Below are 21,809 nucleotides of genomic sequence, written 5' to 3'. Positions count from 1 at the left end.
TCATTCTCCACAGAAGTGTGGCAGTCATCTGCTGCCAGACGAGACCTTGCAGCGACATTGCAGGGGCACATCACGCACACATCATGCACACCGGCGCCCTTCCTCCCTAAACTGCCACTCTAGTGCTTGAGTGAACCTAATCAACGTTATTTCATCATTTGAGGTTAAAGCAAAGCAGGTTGGACAGCTATAGATTGCCTTCTGTAAACACCAATTCCACGCTAGCTGAGAAAGTTACGGGGGTGAATGTGTGGTAATGATGGCCTGCATGTTTACAGAGTGTACACATATACACACAAACATAGAGTACTGTGCAAATGCCAAGACAACTACCTAAATTAATACAATTAACAGCAAAATTAGTTGGGTACCCCTGGTCATATTACACATGTTACATGTTTACGACTTTAAATATGGCTGAAACTACCTGCCAGATGTTGCTTTATATAATAAAATATTTCTGCAAATGTAGAATTCAGCAAATGCTGCAAACGCCAGCTGTCTATTAACTATATATCAACTGTTAGATTTGCACAGAATAACATATTTTAGGCACTATAAGGCGTACCTAAAATCATTTAATTTTCCCAAAACTGTCAGTGCACCAGTGAGGTATTATGGAGCAGTAAAGCCACTTATACAGGAGTCTCAGTGTAGTTCTCCAGCACTGAGACGGGAGTAGCATTAGCATTAGCATTAGCCGCTAAACACTATTTTCCTGTTCAGAGGTGAGTATCATCAGCCTGTAGCCTGCAGCTAACCCCAACTAGAACTGCAGGAGCAGCATTAGCATTACCCACTAACCATGCTAGCTCTTTTATCATTCAGAGGTGAGTTTACTGGACTGTAGTCTGCGCATTTACAGTGTTAAAACAAGCTACGTGGGACAAACCCCTACCAAATATCACCCTGGCTTACCAGGATTCCTCAGTTTATCGCTGTCGGGTGACATTAGCCAGTAGCCACTAATTCTAATGCTCCAGCTTTAGTGCTGGAGAACTTTGGGAATCTAAGCTTACTGTAGATAAGCGGAAGTGCTTTACTCACCCAAATATTCAGTTTTCAGGAGGGAAATCTTTGTAGATTAACAGCCAGTGCTCATTTGAATCTTTTTTATTACAGTTTTGTTTACTTAGCCTAGCTTTCCTTAGCTTAGTTAGCTACCCCCCACCACCACCACCCAGCAGTGAGCCCTGCTGAATTAGAAGTTTCTAATAGTGTCTCTTAAAATGCACCTTATAATCCAGTCAGCTTCATGTATGAAAATAGACCAGAAAATAGACGTTTATAAATAGTGCCCCCTTATAATCCGGTGCGCCTTATAGTGGGAAAAATATTTTAGGTTATTTTTTTTAATTCTCAGCTGCAACTATTGTGTTTACTACTTACTAATTTTCACTTAAAACATGTGAAAAATGTGTAACAAAACATGTTATTGACCAGAAGTGCCCAAAAGTTTGCAGTCCGGACCCCATATAATGCATTGTCTCAGTAAGACGATGACAGAGTATTGTTTATATATTTGTTACATGTTATGTAAAGTGGCTTGCAAAATATTTTATACCCTTAAACTTTTTTACATTTTGTCACCTTACAACCACAAATTTTTATTTAATGATAAAATTTTAAGTGATAGACCAACACAAAGTAGCACATAATTGTGAATTGGAAAGAAAATGATACACGGTTTTCAAATTGTTGGATGATGGATTGAACAGTGCTGCTTGTGATGAGCAAAGCTTGTGATATGTTTTTAACCTAACCTTTGCTTTGAACTTCTCCACAATCTCTTAGCTCTCTGGTGAGTTTCTTGGTCTTCATGATGCTGTTTTGTTCACTAGTGTTCTCTAACGAACCACTGAGGTCAATACAGAACACCTGTAAGTTAAGTGTCTTCTAAAGGCACTGAATTGATTGCACTGATTGCCCTGTTTTATTTAGGGGTTTCAGATTACATGAGGCTGAATACTTTGTACATTTTAGATTTTTATTTGATTAAAATATTCATTCCATTTCACAATTATGTGCTATTTTGTGTTGGTCCAGCACTTGGTCTAATCCCAATAAAATACATTTTTATAAGTTTGTGGTTGTAAAATGAAAAAAAGAGAAAAAGTTTAAGGGGTATGAATACCCCTTTGGAACCCACTCTATACATAATACATATTTCTCTGTACTGCAGTCTAGACTTCTCTGCAATCTCTGCCTCCCCTCACACCTTTAAATCAGTATTCAAACCCTTACCGAAAGTGGTTCCAGCATCAGGCCGTGACACAGAAGAGACGATGACGAAACCGAAGCCCTCGTTCTCTCCGCGCTGGATCTCCACGTCGTACGGCTGCAGTGCAGCAGGAACCACAGCAACCACCGCACTACCGCTGCCCCCTCCGCCTCCGCTGCCGATGCCGCTGGTGGAGCCGGAGCCTGAGCTGACGGTGTTCAGTGAGTTTTGGCTGCCCTGAGGCGTTCGCTTCTCTTCGGTCAGAGACGGAGCCTGAGTGCTGCTGTGGTGAGACGAGGCAGGGGACGGGGGCACGTCGCCCTCACCCTTACACACTGCGGGACAGAGGGAACACAGAGGACTTCCATTAGCATTCATAAAGCACTATAGGAGGATGAGGATCCATCATGTAAGTAAGTTTATTTGCTGAAGGAACATGTAGGTCAAGCAACCAGTGCTTCTAAGTGAGTGTGCACGTCTGCATTTTTAAAAACCTGCGTGCCTTTTAACCTTTAGCCTTTAAATCACATGTGTCAAACACAAGGCCCGCGGGCCAAATGTGGCCCGCCACGTCTTTTTATGTGGCCCGCGAGAGCTTGTAAAATCTTAGTGTCTATAATAAATAGGTCAGAAGCGTTCTTTGACCAAAAAATACATTTCCCACAATGCTTGTCGATTGTATTACCCGCAAAGTTACGGCTTACTGCCACTACACGGCAGTGTAGTCATTGATGTGGAAACCCTGCCGGAGGGAAGGTGTAACTTCGCGGGTGGAATTGAGACATACAAATGTTTATCCCATAATGTCCAGAAAAAGAGAAGTTGATGCAGACGGACGGCTGTGCTTCAAGGCGAAAGACCGGTATGCATTTTGTGTTACTGACCAAAATAAACGCTTTTTAGAAGAGATATAAATTATGTGTAAATATTTATAAGACAATAGCTGATAAAATCTGTTTTAATGACGTTTATAAACATCACTGTGACATCGCTAGTCGCAGTTTCACCTCAGCAAAGGACGAGGAGGTGAATCACTTATCTAACCAGCCTTTACTGATTTCTGCCCCCAATAACCCTTTCAATAACCTCCAATAGCCTTTAATAGTCTCCAGTAGCCTTCAACAGTCTAACCTTGCAGCCGTGGTGTGTCCACTAAACTCCGTAGTTATAAACATCCTGAGGTTAGCAGCGCGCTAACTGACCTGTTTATAATGTAATCCGAGCAGTGACTCCGGGATGGCTGCTCTAAACTGCTGCTGTTAGCTGCTTGGGCTGAAATATGAACTGTAGAGAGCTGTATTATCCGGTTAGTGGGGTTATTTTATTTCATACACAGAAGAACTTAAAATCCTGTAGCCCGTGGCTGGGCTGTAGCTCTGACTCAGTAAAGACTGTGGGCTTGTGCTGCTGCAGCTCCCACTAGTGGTTGGATGAGGAACTGCTAAATCTGAGGAAATGCTAAATCTGTCACAGCTCACAATTTTTGATTTTATATTTATTAAGCCTCTTTTCAGTATCAAACGTTTTGATCAAAGTTAATATAACTTGTATTTTATGTCATTTCTATTCACTTGTATAGTTTCGTTCTTGTATAGACTTGACATATACATTAGGATCATATATTTTTAAATATAGCTAAGAAAGAGCTAAGAAATTGTCTGTTTAATTGCAGTCAGAGTTTCCCTTTTTTATAATATTTTTATTTTTAATGCTATCCCATTTTCTCCCTAATTTACACGGCCAATTACCCAACCCACCCATCAGGACTCCCCCGATCACTAATGATGCCCCAACACACCAGGAGGGTGAAGACTAACACATGCCTCCTCCAATACATGTGAAGTCAGACTCCGCCTCTTTTTTTTTAAACTGCTGCTGATGTAGCCTCACAGTGCGCTCAGAGGAAAGCACAGCAACTTGATTAGAATACATCAGCTCACAGAAGCCCTGTGCTGCGGACATCACCCTTTGGAGCCAGATGTGCCTTTCTCAGGGCTCCGGTAGTCAATGGCAAGCTACATGAACAGGATTCAAACTCGCGACCTCCTGATCATAGTGGTAGCGCTTAGCTCGCAGGACTACTCAGACAGAGTAACTGACTAAATTAAACTTCTTTTTAGTTTTATACATGCATTTCTGGACAAGCTGAGAAAAACTGATCAAGAATCTGAAGTGAAAGAAGTGTGTGGACTGTCATAGTAACTTCATAAAAGATGCATACATAGAAGCAAATACAAGCAGAACTGTCACATTGTATGATTGTGTGTACCTCCATAGCCGGTTTTGCGTCGGACTGTGAGATTGACGTGGCCTTGTTTGGCTGCCTGCTGCATGAGCTGCACCACCAGCTGGTGGGACTTCCCCACCACAGCCGTTCCGTCCACACAGATCAGCTCGTCCCCGGAGCGCAGGCGCCCGTCCTCATCTGCTGCCCCGTACTTCACTATGTGCCCAATGTAGATCTGTAACACAGTAACCGGTTTAATGAATTGTCTATGCCATGTATTGTCTATGCTTCAGGATACTGTCACTAAGAATATCGCGTTACATTGCGTTAAAACCAGCCAACCAAGTAATCTGTACGTTGCAATTCATAGGATTTAAACAGCATCCTATTCAGGTCAAGTACATTCTAAGCCAGATGCCAGTTTTATGGCGTAGTCATGGTGCTTAATTCAACTTACCAGTTAATTCCATCATAAATCGCCACAAGATCATCATAAACAGGTTGCAAACATAAACTGAGCCATTAATCGAAATTTGGCCCTGAAGCTCTGCTGTTTAATAAACTGCTCTATAAACCCGCCGAGCCTGAAAATCATAAAAATATTACAGATGTTTTAGGATAAATCGCTGTTTATGTACATAACAGGAACATTAGCCAGATGCTGAAAGTTGAGCTGTTTCTCAACTTTTCAGCAATGGTAAAGGTAACCAGGAATAGCAAATTATACAGTTTAGGCACTTTAACAGAGAATACAACTGAATCATGTGAGACTGGTAAGTTTTTTTGAGTATTTTCAACCAATCAAACAAGTGTTAAGTGTTTATCCTTTACACACAGCAATCCAGACTGTTCCCCTACCGAGTTCCCTTAATGGTGGAACCTACAAGAGCAGGATTATTCTTTACTACCTTCAAGAACCTCCTAAAGACCGAGCTCTTCAAAGAGCACCTACTCTCCTAACACCTTTAAAAAACATACTCCTCTCCTTTCCTCTTCTCCTTCTCTATCTCACTATTACACCTATGGTCTCCTTCGGGGACCTGCCTAAAATGTTTTGCCTTGGATTTCTATGTCCTCTATCGCTAATGCTAAAGCTAAAGCATCTAAATGTAAGATAATGTAATATATCCTAGAAAGATGAGATATTCTTTAATTCAGCAGCATTGCACTAATGTGAAGATTTGTTCACTTTTATGCATTTAATCTCAGCCACTGTAACTTTTACACCACCTGCTTAATGTTGTGTAGGTCTTCTGTGCACCACCAAAGCAGCTCTGCCCTATTGAGACACTGATTCTTTTTGTTTTTAAGATTTTTTAATTTTCTCATGTTTTTTTTCACCCATTCAGCTGCTAGTCAGCTGTATATCCCCATTTACTAGTGATGCCACAACACGAGGAGGGTGAAGACTAGCACACGCCTCCTCCAATACATGTGAAGTCAGCCACCGCCTCTTTTCAAACTGCTGCTGACGCTCGGAGGAAAGTTCCGACTCGGTTCCGATACATCATCTCACAGACGCCTTGTGCTAATTGACACCACCCTAAGAGTGATGAGGGGAAAGACCTGCTTCTACTCACAATGAGAGTTCAAGGCAAATAATGCTTTCTTAGGGCTCTGAAAACTGATGATAAGCTGCATGACCGGGATTTGAACCAGCGATCTCCCCATCATAGTGCCAGTGCTTTAGATCGCTGGACCACTCTATACCCATGAAATATTGATTCTACAAGATTTCTGAGGTGCTGTGGTATCTGGTGACAGTGGCAGCAGATCCTGTTAGTCCTGAAAACCAATGAGCCTTGAGCACCATTGGTCCAGTTACAAGTTCTTTAAGTTATTTTTTAGGTACTGACAACTGCATTCCAGAAACCCCAGAATACCTGGTGGTTTGTCTTGGAAGTGTTCTGACCCTCCATACTTCTAGCCAACACAACCTAACTTTTTGTCAAAATAGCTTAGATCACTACACTTGTCCATTTTTCCAGTATTTTTTCAGCAAATCAAGTGATTTCAGCAAGTGATTGACAGTTCACTTGTTGCCTAATATGTACAGTATTGTGTAAATGTTTTAGTCACCTTTGGGAATTTCAGTAAAGAAAAAGCTTCTTATCTGTGAAGTAATTATTATTATTAGTTTATTAGCTCAGTGAAACACTATTACAGCATTACAATGAATACAAACAGCAATTTTACAAAAAGCAGAGCTTTTTCAGCCCTGTTTTCCTTAAAACAGCTCCTAATTCCTCCTCCTCATCTGAGTTTAATAGAGTTATTACAGTTATTTCTAGTTTTCATCATATCAACACCTTGTTTGGTAAATTGGTAAATTTGGTAAATCAGGTGAGCTGCTGCTGGAACTGAACATATACAAATACAATTGGCTCACAGGATATAACATATTTCGTTAAAAATGAGCATTTCTTGTTTTGTTTTACTGTATGTATGTTTATTTGTATTTGTATAAATCATATGTGGTGCTTTTTTCAGGTAAAACACTCATATTGCTGAGATAAATGGATAAGTGTAATTTGCTTTGCTGCCTAAAACAGTACTGTACATCCCAAGCTTTAACAAATGCCACAGAAACAAAATAATCTAATCTTATTCATGTTATTCAGCTTTAAACGGGTTTACTGTCATGGCTGATTGGTGTATATTTGTATAAGAAACAGGCAACACTTAATTCTACTGCTGTGTGTGTGTGCGATTCTCACCGGTTCTCCAGGTTCATTCCCACCCAGGATTCTGAAGCCAAATCCAGTGTCTTTTCTCCAGAGGAAGATGTCTTGCTCTTGAGAGTCTGGCACTGAAACACATTGATAAAGAAAGACATTGATGGTGAGTTAATAAACCGAGGATTACAGTCATTTTGAAGTGCTGAAAAAGAAAAACATTGTCTAGAGATTTTCTACTGTTCAATTCCTATTATATATTACTAAGATTAATAATCCCAGGCTTCGAGGGCCACCACAGTTGAGCAAGGCACTTAACCCTCACTGCTCCCCGGGTGCCACAGTGATGGCTGCCCACTGCTCCGGGCATGTGTTCCCACAAAGTGCAGTACTCGACTCCAACTTAACTGATCACGACCACAAAACACGTTACATGATGTACATATATGATTTATGACATTGTATGACAGACTGTTATTTATAAAATATAATAAAAATGATATAGCATAGTTAAAAGCAGAAGACCAGCCATCTTTAAATCTTCAAAACTATATAAATCAGATAAGAACCCTCTTTATTTAAAGGAAAAAAATAAAGAAAATGGGTTAAAAAAGTTCTGCAGGTTTATTAGAATAGTTACAAAAGCCACACCAGAGGAAAACACCTGCCTCTAAACATGCCTGACCTATAAACCTTTCTGGAGCAACACACACACACACATACACACACACACACAGCCATACATACAGCTACATACATCAGCACAAAATATAGGTTATCATCAGCATACACACAGACATGCAAACACACCGCCTTTGTTCTTTTAATATCTATTTTTTTTTGGCTCCCCTGCTCAAACACACACACCCACACACACACACACACACACACACACACACACATAATGCATACATTCTCTATCTCTCTAGAGATCTGAAAACAAGGTCAGGGAGAGAGAGAGACAGAGAGAAAGAGAGAGTGTGAGAAAGGAAAAGAGGTGGATAACAGAAAATGGAAGCAAGAGAGTAGAAAGCCTTTCTTTCTGCCTTCCCAAAAGATCTGTTTGATAAAAAAAAAATAAACCCATATTATTAACTATAATATACACAATATTTCTGAACCACGAACAAACATTAACCAATTAACCCCTAATAATGTATTAGAAACTCAATGTATTAGTAAATATAATTTAAAACAAATTAGTTTTCAAATTAGAACAGGATATCTACATTATGTATTCCAGAGGAGCCCCTCATGGTGACAATATAAGATAGAGATTACTTGTATACACTGTGTAGGAATAATAGCAGTTTTTTTATATTGTTTGTTATAATTAGAAAAAATATATCAAAAATTCGTACATTTTAAATGATAGCCAGCCCTAACCATGGAAAGATCTGTGTGCAGTGTGTTTCTTTCTGAGCATGCAGTCAAACCTTTACACACACACACTCGCATATGCAATGCCCTTATGGATTCAGTAGGAGGGTATTGGAGGTCAAAAGTAATTTTGTGGCAATCTGTTAACCAGCCAGGCAAATCACACATGAGAATGGACCATTTCTCCTTCTCTCTCTCACACTTCTGATAAATGTGAAATGGGAGCGAGCAAGACGCCCATGAATTTCAGCCTGGCAACAAAAGTAAAAGAATGCAGAGGAGGAGAGAGAACTGCTCTCACTGAAACCAGGTGATAAAATATATACAATCATTATTAAGCTCAAATATGTCTTTATTATCAGTTCTGCACATGTGAGAGTATTGATTAAAGCAAACAAGTAAGGTGATACAACCAGGGGCGATTATAGGATCAGAGGAGAGTCCCCAGGAGTGTATCATCAAACAGAATCATTTAGATTCAAACCAGACACACAAAATATTATATATCAGCTCTGGAAAAAATAAGAGACCACTTAGAAATGATGATTTTCTTTTTACTTTACCAAATTGAAAACCTCTGGAATATAATCAAGAGAAAAATAGATGATCACAAGCTGTCAAACCAAGATAAACTGCTTGATTTTTTTCACCAGGAGTGGAATAAAATTATCCAAAAGCAGTGTGTAAGACTGGTGGAGGAGAACATGCCAAGATGCATGAAAACTGTGGTTAAAAGACAGGGTTTCTGAACTCTTAAATCTTTATGAATATGAACTTGTTTTTTTTTCATTATTTGAGGTCTAAAAGCTCTGCATATTTTTTGTTATTTCAGCCATTTCTCATTTTCTGCAAATAAATGCTCTAAATTATAATATTTTTATTTGGAATTTGGAAAAAATGCTGTTCATAGTTTACAAGAAACTGATTCAGAAACTGAAGTGGTCTCTCTTTTTTTCCAGAGCTGTACATGAGCCAGACAGGTGTGTTTAATGTCACTTTACTGTAATTTTTCAAACATCAAACATTCATCCCACATATGCGTTCCTCATTATCTGATCTAGTTTATATAGCTAAAAGCAGGAAGCTACTTAAAACTCAGTAACAGACAAATTACAGACATTGCCCCTGGGTAAAGCTATCATTTCTGGTCATAGTTCTGAGCCCTACCTAAAACATCTCTGTATGAGAAGGGCATGTGTGCAGGACGAACGCGAGGTGCAGGGGCTCAGCAGATGGGTCCTGCAGCTCTTTAGCCTGGCCCTGCCCCCGTGTTTAGAGACCATTCTGAGCCAGAGGCACGAGAGCGGGAAAGCAGGAAGGCATGAAGCTTCCACACAGACGAGCAGAAAAATGTCCTCCGCAGGTACCTCAGCACGGATCGTTTAACTGTCCTGGCCGTAGCGGGAGCGGCTCGTTGGAACGAGGTCTGGCCGCGGCCTGGAGCTCAGCATGGATCGTTTAGCTGTCCTAGCCGCTCCTTGCGGATCGTTTAACAGGCCTGATTGGGTCCTGGCAGCGTCAGTGGGCACATGGGAGGCACCAAATGCTGCTATTAGTGAACAATCTGCCATCCAGCACACTCGCACGCATGCACTGAACTTATGCCCACCCAGTCTCTGCAGCAAGCACTGCTACTACTACTACACAAACCCACAGCTGAAGATGAGCGTTAACTACAGCTGAGTGCACGCTTTAAACTTTCATTACACCACTACAGAGGACATCAGGAGCACACACACACACACACAGTGTATATATAATCTATATATTATATATCTAATCCCATGGTTATATATAATATATATGGATGATCACCATCCATCAATCTAAGCTGAACTGCTTGAATTTGTGCACCAGGAGTAAAGGCATAAAGTTATCCAAAAGCAGTGTGTAAGACTGGTGGAGGAGAACATGCCAAGATGCATGAAAACTGTGATTAAAAAACAGCCATTTCTCATTTTCTTCAAATAAATGCTTAAAATGACAATATTTTTATTTGGAAATTGGGAAAAATACAGTTAGTAGTTATAGAATAAAACAACAATGTTCAATTTACTTAATCATATACCTATAAATAGCAAAATCAGAGAAACTGATTCAGAAACTGAAGTGGTCTCTCAATGTTTTCCAGAGCTGTATTGTTAGCACTTATTAAAATGGATTTATTGATTTATTCTAACTTAATAGGCACAGGTCTAAATCTAGTTCTGCTTTATTTCTATCTGGTTTTAAGTGCGACAGCAATGATATACTATATCTACAAAATAATTTAGACACCGCCTGCTAATTTTATTCTGCTTTTATTAAAGATTTATTAAATTACTGTCTCTACTGTCCAGACAAGCTTTTCTACTTTTTTTAGATTTTAGAATAGCCTTGCTGTGAGGATTTGATTGTAGTGAGCGATAAGACTGTTACTGTAGTATCTTCTTCTGCTTTCTTTCTAACTGGGCCACTTTACTGTATTACAAAATACTATTGCAGTGAACTGGAGCTGATAAGATGGGAGATTTCATCACATTTTGAGAGAGTTAAGCTTTGTGCTTCGTATGTAGCAGTGTGTGGGAGGATGCGAAAGGGTCATACATAATGTATAACACACAGTAAGAGTGAAGAAAGAGAGAGAGAGAGAGAGAGAGAGAGAGAGACTCTCTTTGGGCAGTTCTCTCTGATTCACACTAAGCCCTTGCAGTTATGAAACCTCATTAGTGTGTTAGTCAGACTTGCGCTTAGAGATTCTATATCAAAAAAAAAAAACACTGTCTCTCTCTCTCTCTCACACACACACACACACACACACACACACAAAAACTACACACACCGCAAGTTCCCTAACACACATGCCGCATGTGCACACGGATGCCAAGACGTGAATACGAATGGACATTCTCAGACAAAACCACTCAAATCAGTCCCTTTAGTCCTGATGCAACCCAGTGTCCTGTTTGGAAAGCTAAAAATGAAGAGCGCTCGCTTAAATCAGCATCAGCTCCACAGCTGCCCACATGAGGACATGTGTCAGAGAGCGCAAAGATCACAGCATCAGCATCACATTTACTACATATGACACCCACACATCTCCTCCTCAGCTAGGAAAATGCAAGAATATTCTTTAACACATAAAGTACACAGTCACAATGTACTTCTGTAATGCTCATGTACAGCATGCGTGCTGTTTATGTAATATAAAGCACAATGGGCAGTAAAATGCATCCCCACGTGGCCTTATATTCTTTCTGTATAAAATAAATTTAAAGAGAACATATTATACTTTTTTTCAATGAGTTTGAATACAGTGGGTCTATGGGCTCTACAAAACATATTTATGATGTTCTCTACACAGAATAACTCTCACATAAAGAGATCTCACCAGCTCTATTCTTACCAGTTTCAGTCCTTTTCAGAAAAAAAGCCGTTTAAGGCCTCTGACATTTTTATGCAAATAAGCTGTTGCTGGCCACGGCCCAAGTTTATGTTAAGCGGTACCACACATTTGCTGTGATCAAAGCACAAAACTATACATACCAAAGTTATTTGAAAGTACTTACATCTATCCCCCCTCATCTTCTGACTTGCCACAGACAGTAGGTACAGATCCCTCCTTCAGAAGAAGTCTGCTGGCTAAACCTGCTGTGTACTGTCTAAAGTTCCTAACTAAAATTATAGAAAATGTACATTTCTTCAGTTGATTTGCTTTGGGTTTGCAATTATTGTTGTCTATTGTATTGTTGATCAATGCTGCACTGTGTTGGTCCTGGAAGAATGTAATTTCGATGCTCTGGGTACCTGTACTCAGATGTACTGACAATAAAAGCCTCTTGACTTGACTCAATGTGAACTGATCTAGTGGTTGGGGCTCTGGTGGTGTCAGATTCAATGTGTTTTGTGTTTTTGTTTTTCACACTGCCACAGAAATGAAATGTATATTACATGTGACAAAAACTGACAAAAAAAAAAAGATTAGATTTTTTTACCTGCGGTGTGAACGTAGCCTCAGACTAACATAAGAGTCTCAAAAGCATCTGATGCATCCAATTCACCAGAGCTTTGTTTTTCTGGGTAAATATGTTCTAGTGTTGGTTTACCTTTTAAAAAATGTAAAAGCAGGCATATGAACATATGGGTGGATATTTAAAATTTTGCAATTTTGACTACCCATGCAGGGCCTCTTCATTAATACTACTGCATTTATTACAGTACTTTATATATATATATATATATATATATATATATATATATATATATATATATATATATATATATATATATATATATATATATATATATATATTGTATATTATTTAATACTTTGGTTGTCAATGAATGGATCTGCCGATGCACTGGACGACTCTTAATTTTGGGGTAAATAAGGTGAATAATGTATCTTCTAACTCACCTCTTATAACTTTACCTCACTATGCTGTTGATGGGATAGCTAGACTCCCTAAAAATGATTTTACCAATCATTCAAAACCTCTGGAATATAATCAAGAGGAAAATGGATGATCACAAGCCATCAAACCAAACTGAACTGCTTGAATTTTTGCACCAGGAGTGGTATAAAGTTATCCAAAAGCAGTGTGTAAGACTGGTGGAGGAGAACATGCCAAGATGCATAAAAACTGTGATTGAAGGGTTATTCCACCAAATATTGGTTTCTGAATTTTAAAACTTTATGAATATAAACTTTGTTTTGCATTACTTTAGGTCTGAAAGCTCTGCATCTTTTTTGTTATTTCAGCCATTTCTCACATGTGTTTTACTATCAAATTCTTATTTGAATAATCAGAATATTGTATATTGGATCTTTAAGATCATAACCCAACTTTTTATGCTCTTTTCGTTTACTGCTCATGTCAATCATATTTATTAGTTTACAAAACTTATGCGCCCACATAACCATAACTATAGACACTACAGAAACTATAAACACACACTGAGTCATAGAATGCCCTTCAGAGTAAGACAACAACCTATTTATCTACTGATTATTATATCCTGCTCTGTTCTTTCCTGTCTTAGTTATAAAGACGCATACTGCCCACACATGAATAACTTTACCTTTAGACAGTGACCAATGAATGACCTTTACCCATAATGTAGTTGGCATTTCTACAATGTAATACTGAACTGAGAATTGAGATCTCTCATTTAAGTTAGTAGACTTCAGGGGCAAGACCTGGTATTTTGGTCCTCGTGAGACAATGAAGCCTCGGGGGTCTGGCTTGCTCATATTTCAGACCAAACACTATTTTAATAGAGTGATCGCAATTATTTTAAGAATGTGACTGATCCTGTCTTAAAATTCACATCCTTCCTCTTTTCTTTTACTGTACAATGAAAATAGAACAGTCTGATCTCAGACAGAACTCTGAGTCTTAGTTTTGATCAGATTCCCACTGTTTCCTGCTGCTCTGAACGAAATGAGTCTGACTGATCTGGAAACAGTTCACACAATGCTATTCTTCACAGAGGTGACCGACTGTGCTCGTCCTGCGGCCAAAAAATAAACACTGTCAGATCTCAAAGGCTGGGAGGAGGGGACAATACTTCCAACTGCTTTTGTTTTTACCTCAGTTCAGAGGAACAAGCTCTAATCCACAAATTCCAACTACCGTCTCCAAGGCAACAACTTCTCTGACACTACTTTAGGAAACAAAAGGGACAGGAATAGAGGCATATTCGCCCCATTTAGATTTGCTATTCTGATCCAAATACTTTAACATCGTTCTGATCAGGGCTTCACAATATATTGCTTCAGAAGTTTTGTTTGTCTTGTGCCATGTCAAATTAATGTTTTAAAACCTTTTGCCTTTTTTTGACACAAAAAGGAAATTTACATTTGTAATTTTCCATGACACCAGGAGAACATTATTTATTTCTGGCTTTTTGCTATCTTGGCAACGGAAAACACAGGTGCTCCTCTAGCTGATCTGAAGCCAGTCAGATGTCCATACCTATCTTGGCAACGCAGGTGCACCACGTGTACACCTCCCACTCGTTACGCACTCAAACAAGAATATGCAGCAGTGCACAAACCCAACGTTTATATCAACAATAAACAGAATACTACAGATAATAACATTGCTGCTCCTGTAAATGCTCCCGCAACTTTACAACGTGAATGAGCAGGTCAGCTTCCTCTGCTGAGAAGTGCAGAAGTGCTGTGCCGTTAAAATAGTAATTTGCCAAATCAGAGCACACGTGGCTCGATTAATAATTATTTCTTGTTACGCCCAAAAAACCCCCCACCCTTTATTAATTACGAGAATAAGTACATACCTTTTGCATGTTTTGAGCTGCATAAGGTATACTTTTCCCTTCGTTATGATAGCAAAGAAACACTGACACACTTTAAAATAGGCCTTTACTTAAATTGTACACATGCCTCATAGCCACAAGACTCATTTAAATTCATTCCCCTTTAGAGCAACTCCCCTTTTTAATCTAACTTTTTTCGTTATTTTGAAATGGGACGTCCTTGTCCTGATCATACCAGGCATCACCTTCTGGTCTACTCTAGTATAAGAAATCTGAAGTGTTTGTGAGTGTTTTCACAGGAAGTGGATGGGATACTCACTCCGACTCTCGTACATGCTCCTGGACTGCGCCCAGATCTTGAAAGGGTCCGGTTTCTTCTGAAGGGTTCCATTGGCGGGCGGCTCCAGTGGGGGCAGGCTGGGGAGGGGCTGGGTAGGGGGCGGGGGCACCGGGGGCGGAGCCGCCAGCGTCTCGCTGGGCACAGCGGGCACTGCACGGGCAGGAGAGTCAGTGTGGGTGCTGCGGTGACTACACACACTGTGCTGAGAACTGCCTTGACTGTCCTTCCTCTCCAACTGCTGAGAGATGGAGAGATGGAGAAGGGAGAGAGAGAGAGAGAGAGAGAGAGAGAGAGCATCGAAATACACAAGTCAGCTTCCGTCTATATTACTTTCATGCTATTCTATGCAAATCAACATCCTAATAATACACCGGCAAATGACCCAAAGCAAAGGGTGGAGGGGTGGGTTACATGTGTCAAAAGAGGAGGGAGGAGAAGGAGAAAAAGAGAGAGAGAGAGAGAGAGAGGGAGATAGAGAGAGAGAGAGGTGTAGAGTGTTGCTTTGCACTGCACATTCTACTCAGCACCCATTTCAATAAGGCTCTTTTGAACCGACCTGAAAGCCAGACAGTGAGTGAGAGTGAGAGCAGGAAGGAATGGGCTGAGAGTTGGACTGGAGTGAATACTAAAAGCGAAAGAAAAAAAAGAGGAAGAGGACGAATGACGAGGAGGAGGAGGAGGAGAGAGAGAAAGAGAGAGAGAGAGATCAGATGAGACTGAGAGGCTGGAGATGGAGATGAGATAGAAGAGATAAAGGAAGGCCAAGCACGGCTGGAGAAACAAAAGAAAGAGAGGTGAAGGAGAAGGACAGAGAGAAGAGGAAGAGAGGATGGTGGGGTTGAAAGAGGAAACACAATGCACAAGGTCATGTGCATGTAGGTGTGTGTGCGCAAGTTTGTGCTTGTGTGATCATTTCTTTGCAACCCACACAAATCATATTCAGCCCTTTGTAGATATGTTCAGTCACTTTCTACCTCCACCTCTCCCTCTTCCTCTCTCTTTCTCTCTCTCACCAATAGGTGTGCTATAATATCCAGTGTCACTATATGCTAGGTTACTACAAAAACAACCCATCCCTATGTGTTACATCATCATTAAATCAACAAATTAATATAAAGTTATATAAATAATAGAAAAACTGGCAACACAAAGAGAAATAACAAAATATTTGTAAAAATGATTTACTATTTACTATTATTAACTAAAAACAATCACTATGTGCTACAGTATCACCAAATCATTCTATTGCTATGAGCTATGGAATCACCAATCACTATGTGCTATAATCTTAGCAAAGTGACCAATCGCTATGTGCTACAATATCACCAAATCAATCAATCACTAAATGCTACAATTTCACTAAATCAACCAATCACTATGTGCTACAAAATCACCAAAGCGATCAAACACTATGTGCTACAATATCAGAAAAGCGATCAATCACTACGTGCTACAAAATTATCAAAGCGATCAATCGCTAGGTGATACAATATTAGCAAAGTGATCAATCACTATGTGCTACAATATCACAAAGTGATCGATCACTATGTGCTACAATATCACCAAAGTGATCAATCACTATGTGCTACAATATCACCAAAGTGATCAAAAACAATGTGCTACAATATCACAAAGCGATCAATCACGTTGTGCTACAATATCACCGAAGTGATCAAACACTATGTGCTACAATATCACAAAGCGATCAATCACTATGTGCTACAATATCACCAAAGTGATCAAAAACAATGTGCTACAATATCACAAAGCGATCAATCACTGTGTGTTACAATATTATCAAAGCGATCAATCACGTTGTGCTACAATATCACCAAAGTGATCAATCACTGTGTGTTACAATATTATCAAAGTGATCAATCTCTATGTGCTACAGTATCAGCAAATCAATCAATCACTATGTGCTACAATATCACCAAAGTAATCAATCACTATGTGCTACAATATCACAAAGTGATCAATCACTATGTGCTACAAAATTATCAAAGCGATCAATCGCTAGGTGATACAATATTAGCAAAGTGATCAATCACTATGTGCTACAATATCACAAAGTGATCAATCACTATGTGCTACAATATCACAAAGCGATCAATCACTGTGTGCTACAATATCACAAAGCGATCAATCACGTTGTGCTACAATATCACCAAAGTGATCAATCACTATGTGTTACAATATTATCAAAGTGATCAACCTCTATGTGCTACAGTATCAGCAAATCAATCAATCACTATGTGCTACAATATCACCAAAGTGATCAATCACTGTGTGCTACAATATCACAAAGCGATCAATCACTGTGTGCTACAATATCACAAAGCGATCAATCACGTTGTGCTACAACATCACCGAAGTGATCAAACACTATGTGCTACAATATCACCGAAGTGATCAAAAACTATGTGCTACAATATCACCAAAGCGATCAATCACTACGTGCTACAATATCACCAAAGTGATCAATCACTACGTGCTACAATATCACCAAAGCGATCAATCACTACGTGCTACAATATCACTAAAGCGATCAATCACTATGTGCTACAATATTATTAAAGTAATCAATCACTTTAAGCTACAATATCACCAAAGCAATCAATCACTATGTGCTATAATATCACCAAAGCAATCAATCAGTACATGCTACAGTATCACCAAAGTGATTAATCATTATGTGCTACAATATCACCAAATCAATCAATCACTGATGCTACAATTTTAGCAAAGTGACCAATAGCTGTATGCTACAACAACAAAGCAACCAATCACTACGTGCTACAATATCATCAAATAAATCAATTGCTCTATGCTACAATATCACCAAATCAATCACTATGTGCTACAATGTTAGCATTGTGATCAATCCCTATTTGCTACATCAACAAAGCAACCAATCACTGAGTGCTACATCCCCAAAGATCAGATACTTGTCCAAGGCCCCGAAAGACCCCGACACATCTTTAGATTTTTAGTATAAGTTCCATTTAGTGCTGAGCCTGTGTAGTGGCCTGAGAAAACACACACACACACACACACACACACACAAACACACACACACAAACACACACACACACTCTCAGCTGAGACTGACTCAAAGTGATGGCTAACTGGAAAGGCCATTGCCCCGCCATGACCCTCAAACACAAATGACTGCCCTTAGCAATCTCTGGTCAGCAAGCAACAGCACATACAAATCTGCTCATTTCCTCCTTCTCTCTCTTTCTGTCTCTCTCTCTATCTCAATCTTTCTCAGCAATAGTTAAAACTGAGACTTACATACTCATCTCAATTATCCTAACGATCTCAATGCATGTGCTTTTTTTTTTACATCTTATGTTATTAAATGTAAAATAATGAATAATAAACATACAGGTTCATGAACAGAGCCAGTGTACAGTGTTTGTTTTATCTCTACAGGATTCACATAGTACTCTAGTGGTGCTAGCTTACATTTCTGGAGAACACTATGTTTCACCTGTTGAAGATATTTAGTAAACGTCACAGACAGTTTAGAGTGTACTGATACTGAATTGGACTGAGTCACTGTTTGGGAGTTTGCCCCTGTCAAAATAGAAAATCATGATTGGCTTTCCCTCTGAGTTGGACCAGTCTATGAGGACTTGGTTTGACTATTCGTTTACCCGCCCCTCCATTAAGCAGTAGATTTTCATTGGTTACAGTTTGACTGTTGGTTTTCCTATCTACAGATGAAATATAGATTCTGACTGTTTATTTTGTAGAGTTTGACTGTCTTCCAGTGCTATTCAGTGGATTTCTTTTAGTGAGAATAGTAAGAAATCAAATAATTGGTTTCATGCCTGGTCTAATGCAACCTCGTTCTTGTCTGTTATTATACAGGATGAGTCTTTAATTCAAGAAACAAAAGAGAAACAAATCAAAAGGGAAGATTATCTGATGTTAATTTTATTAACCCAGCAAATAAAAGGTGTCCAAATTATGGCTGCCATCTTGAAAGCCGCCATATGTGTCCTGCAAATTGTGTCTCGCCCTGTACTGCAATGCTTCTAATGACTCAAGTTAACAGATTTTTTTTGCTCTGTCTGCTTCTAAATATGAGTATTATTTTCTCCAAAATGTATCATTTAGAAGTGCATATTATTTGTGTACTTAAAATTGCTTTTAACATTTCTAACACTGACAGGCATACCAGTGTTTAAATGCTAAGACTGAAGCTGAGAACAGACAATTACTGTTCTTTTATTGACTCACTAAGTTCAATCACACTCTCTCATTTTAGCTGACCTGTGCTTTGGTGTACATGTAATTATATAACAATATAATAAATAAATCTACACCAATGAACAAACATGACAAGTGAAATAATAAAGGCCTTTGGCTCTACATATAAAGTGTACAACTTACAGTAAAACTTTTAGATACAATCAGTCACAAATCGCAGGTTTCACAACTGCTACCACTACTGCCTTTAGCCATGTACTTTTTCCATTTTTACAAATGAAAATGAGTCTGTCAAGAGATTCAGCACCTGCACTTTTAGTGCTTCTCAGCAAAAAGGGCACAATCCTAATAGCTTCCTGTGGTTTAGTGCCTACATGTGTTTTTCTAATGCTTTATGCCACAGGAAAAGTGCTGTGTACAGCGCCATGGGCATCCCTAGTTAAAATATCTGCTACTGTTAGTCGCGTTCCTCTGTGAGTTGAAATGTTTTAAAAATGTCACATTTTTAAAGGAACATTTACAACATCTAAACAAGTTTCATGGATCATGAAAACAAGTTATCTGACAATAAGTTACCAGAGAACACAAGAGGAGCAAAGTTTTGAGGTTTTCCTCAGAATGGTCCTCAGATTTCCCTGATCTACATATTACTGAAAACCTGCAGGAAGAACTCAAAGAGTAGTACAACATCACGGCTCATAAATCTCACAGATCTAGAAGACTTTTACTAGAAGGAATAGGGAAAATCCTCAAAGAAGAGCTTAAAGACTCTAATTACTGACCATCCAATGCTTCCAAACTTTAGCTTGAAGGCCCTTCAGGTCTTCTCATTCTCACTCATCTCTTTACAGTAAAAGATATTTTAAACAGATACTTTTGCATGCAACTGTTTTACAGAGGGTTTTCTGTGCCTTCTGGCTTTTTGTGAGGAAGAAAAGAGATGAAAAAAGAAGAGACAAGAAGAGAGCAGAGGAGAAAATAGAAGAATAGAGAATATACAGAGCATAAAGAGAAATAGAAATAGAAAACAAATAAAAGAAAGTAGATAAGACCAGAAGAAAATCAAGATTAAAAATTAGAGACAAGAGACAGATAAGCAGACAAGAATAGAAAAAAGCAAAAAGAAAAGCAGAGGAGAACAGAAAAGAAGAGATAAGATGAGAGAAAAGAAGAAACAAGATGAGAGAATAAGAAGACGAGATAGGAAGAGAAGAAAGCAAAGGAAAGGGAAACATAGAGATGGATAAAGAAATCAGAGAGTATAGAGAGAAAATAAAAGAAAAGAAGAGATGAAAGAAATGCAGAGGAAAGCAAAGAAGAAAGGAGAAAGAAGATGAGAAAAGAGAAGAGATCAAAAGAAAATAAAGTAAATGAGAGAAGAAAAGAAAAGAGAAGATAAAAAGGGAAATCAAATAAAATGAGGAAAAGGGAAGCAAAAGGATCCAATGAACTCGGCAGAGATGTAAAGGATGGAGGGATGAGCAGAAGAGGAGAATGAAGAATATAAGAGGGTTTAAACTCACCACCACTTTGGGACTCCTCTTGGCCTGCACCACGCCTGTGAAACAGCGGCAAAGAGAGAGAGAGAGCATTAATACCTCTCTACTGAGACCCAACCTCTACCAGGAAAAAAAAGAGAAAAAGAACGACAGAACAGGTCCGGCAGACGCTGAAGGAGAGCTCAGCTTAGGAAAAGCTGTGCAGTTTCTCCTCTGTGTGCTCCTGCTCTTCGTTACACGGAGCCTGGTGATCTCACTGGATCTCCGCCTCGATAGAGCGATAGAGTAAGAGAGGGAGCGAGAGAGCAGAGCGGAGGAATGTGACGGATCCCGGGCATCAGCTGCAGCCTGTGGATGCTGCTACATCCTGCCTCTGTGTGTGTGTGTGTGTGTGTGTTAGACCACCACACAGCCTCCACACACTAAAGTGTGGTGCTCTCTCTTTGTTTTTGCCCTCCGCCTCTCGTTCCTCGTCTCTCTCTCTCTCTCTCTCTCTCTCTCTCTCTCCCACACACACACACACACACACACACACCTGAGCACTCAATATCACACCTCCTTTTCAAATCTGCATACTCAGACACGCCCCCAGCCACCCAAGACCCAATCACAGCACAGAAAAAAGACATCATCATAAACTCATAACCCAATTCGCTCATCTCCACTATTGAACAGAGAAAAAACTCATCACTTGTTAAATACTAACCCTGGTTATTTGATCATAAATATTTTTAAGCATTTTTTCTTTTCATTTTTGTCCAGAAATTGCAGGCTACTTACAAATAAACCACAAATGTAATGTGCTCATCTCTACTACTGCGTGCTCAACATCGACATTGAGATGTGATTGGCTATGATATATTCTATGAATGCCGCTATCTCCAGATAATGGCACCCCAACAACATCTCTGTAAGTATCACACCATCCAGCACACAACCCCCAGTCCTACAACAGAAAAATTTACATAGACACAACTCATTACTG

General features: G+C 39.3%; 1 protein-coding gene across 12 annotated transcripts in view; it reads right to left on the bottom strand.

Annotated features, from left to right (window-relative positions):
- magi1a (membrane associated guanylate kinase, WW and PDZ domain containing 1a) overlaps positions 1 to 21,809 on the bottom strand; it is a 209,362-nt gene that overhangs the window by 21,857 nt on the left and 165,696 nt on the right. For 11 of the 12 annotated variants that reach the window (XM_049485726.1, XM_049485728.1, XM_049485722.1 and 8 more), the window contains exons 13-17: positions 20,849 to 20,883; positions 15,084 to 15,342; positions 7,166 to 7,257; positions 4,491 to 4,683; positions 2,245 to 2,556 (exon numbers count right to left, since the gene is read on the bottom strand). In XM_049485726.1, the coding sequence (XP_049341683.1) occupies positions 2,245 to 2,556; positions 4,491 to 4,683; positions 7,166 to 7,257; positions 15,084 to 15,342; positions 20,849 to 20,883 (891 nt within the window). The remainder of the gene's footprint in view (positions 1 to 2,244; positions 2,557 to 4,490; positions 4,684 to 7,165; positions 7,258 to 15,083; positions 15,343 to 20,848; positions 20,884 to 21,809) is intronic. The other variant, XM_049485723.1, reaches the window with a different exon arrangement.

This window comes from Astyanax mexicanus, chromosome 12 (genome assembly GCF_023375975.1).
Source record: "Astyanax mexicanus isolate ESR-SI-001 chromosome 12, AstMex3_surface, whole genome shotgun sequence".
Classification (NCBI taxonomy): Eukaryota; Metazoa; Chordata; class Actinopteri; order Characiformes; family Acestrorhamphidae; genus Astyanax; species Astyanax mexicanus.
The sequence above is the reverse complement of the archived record's forward strand: the minus strand, read 5'-3'. Positions and strand labels throughout refer to the sequence as shown.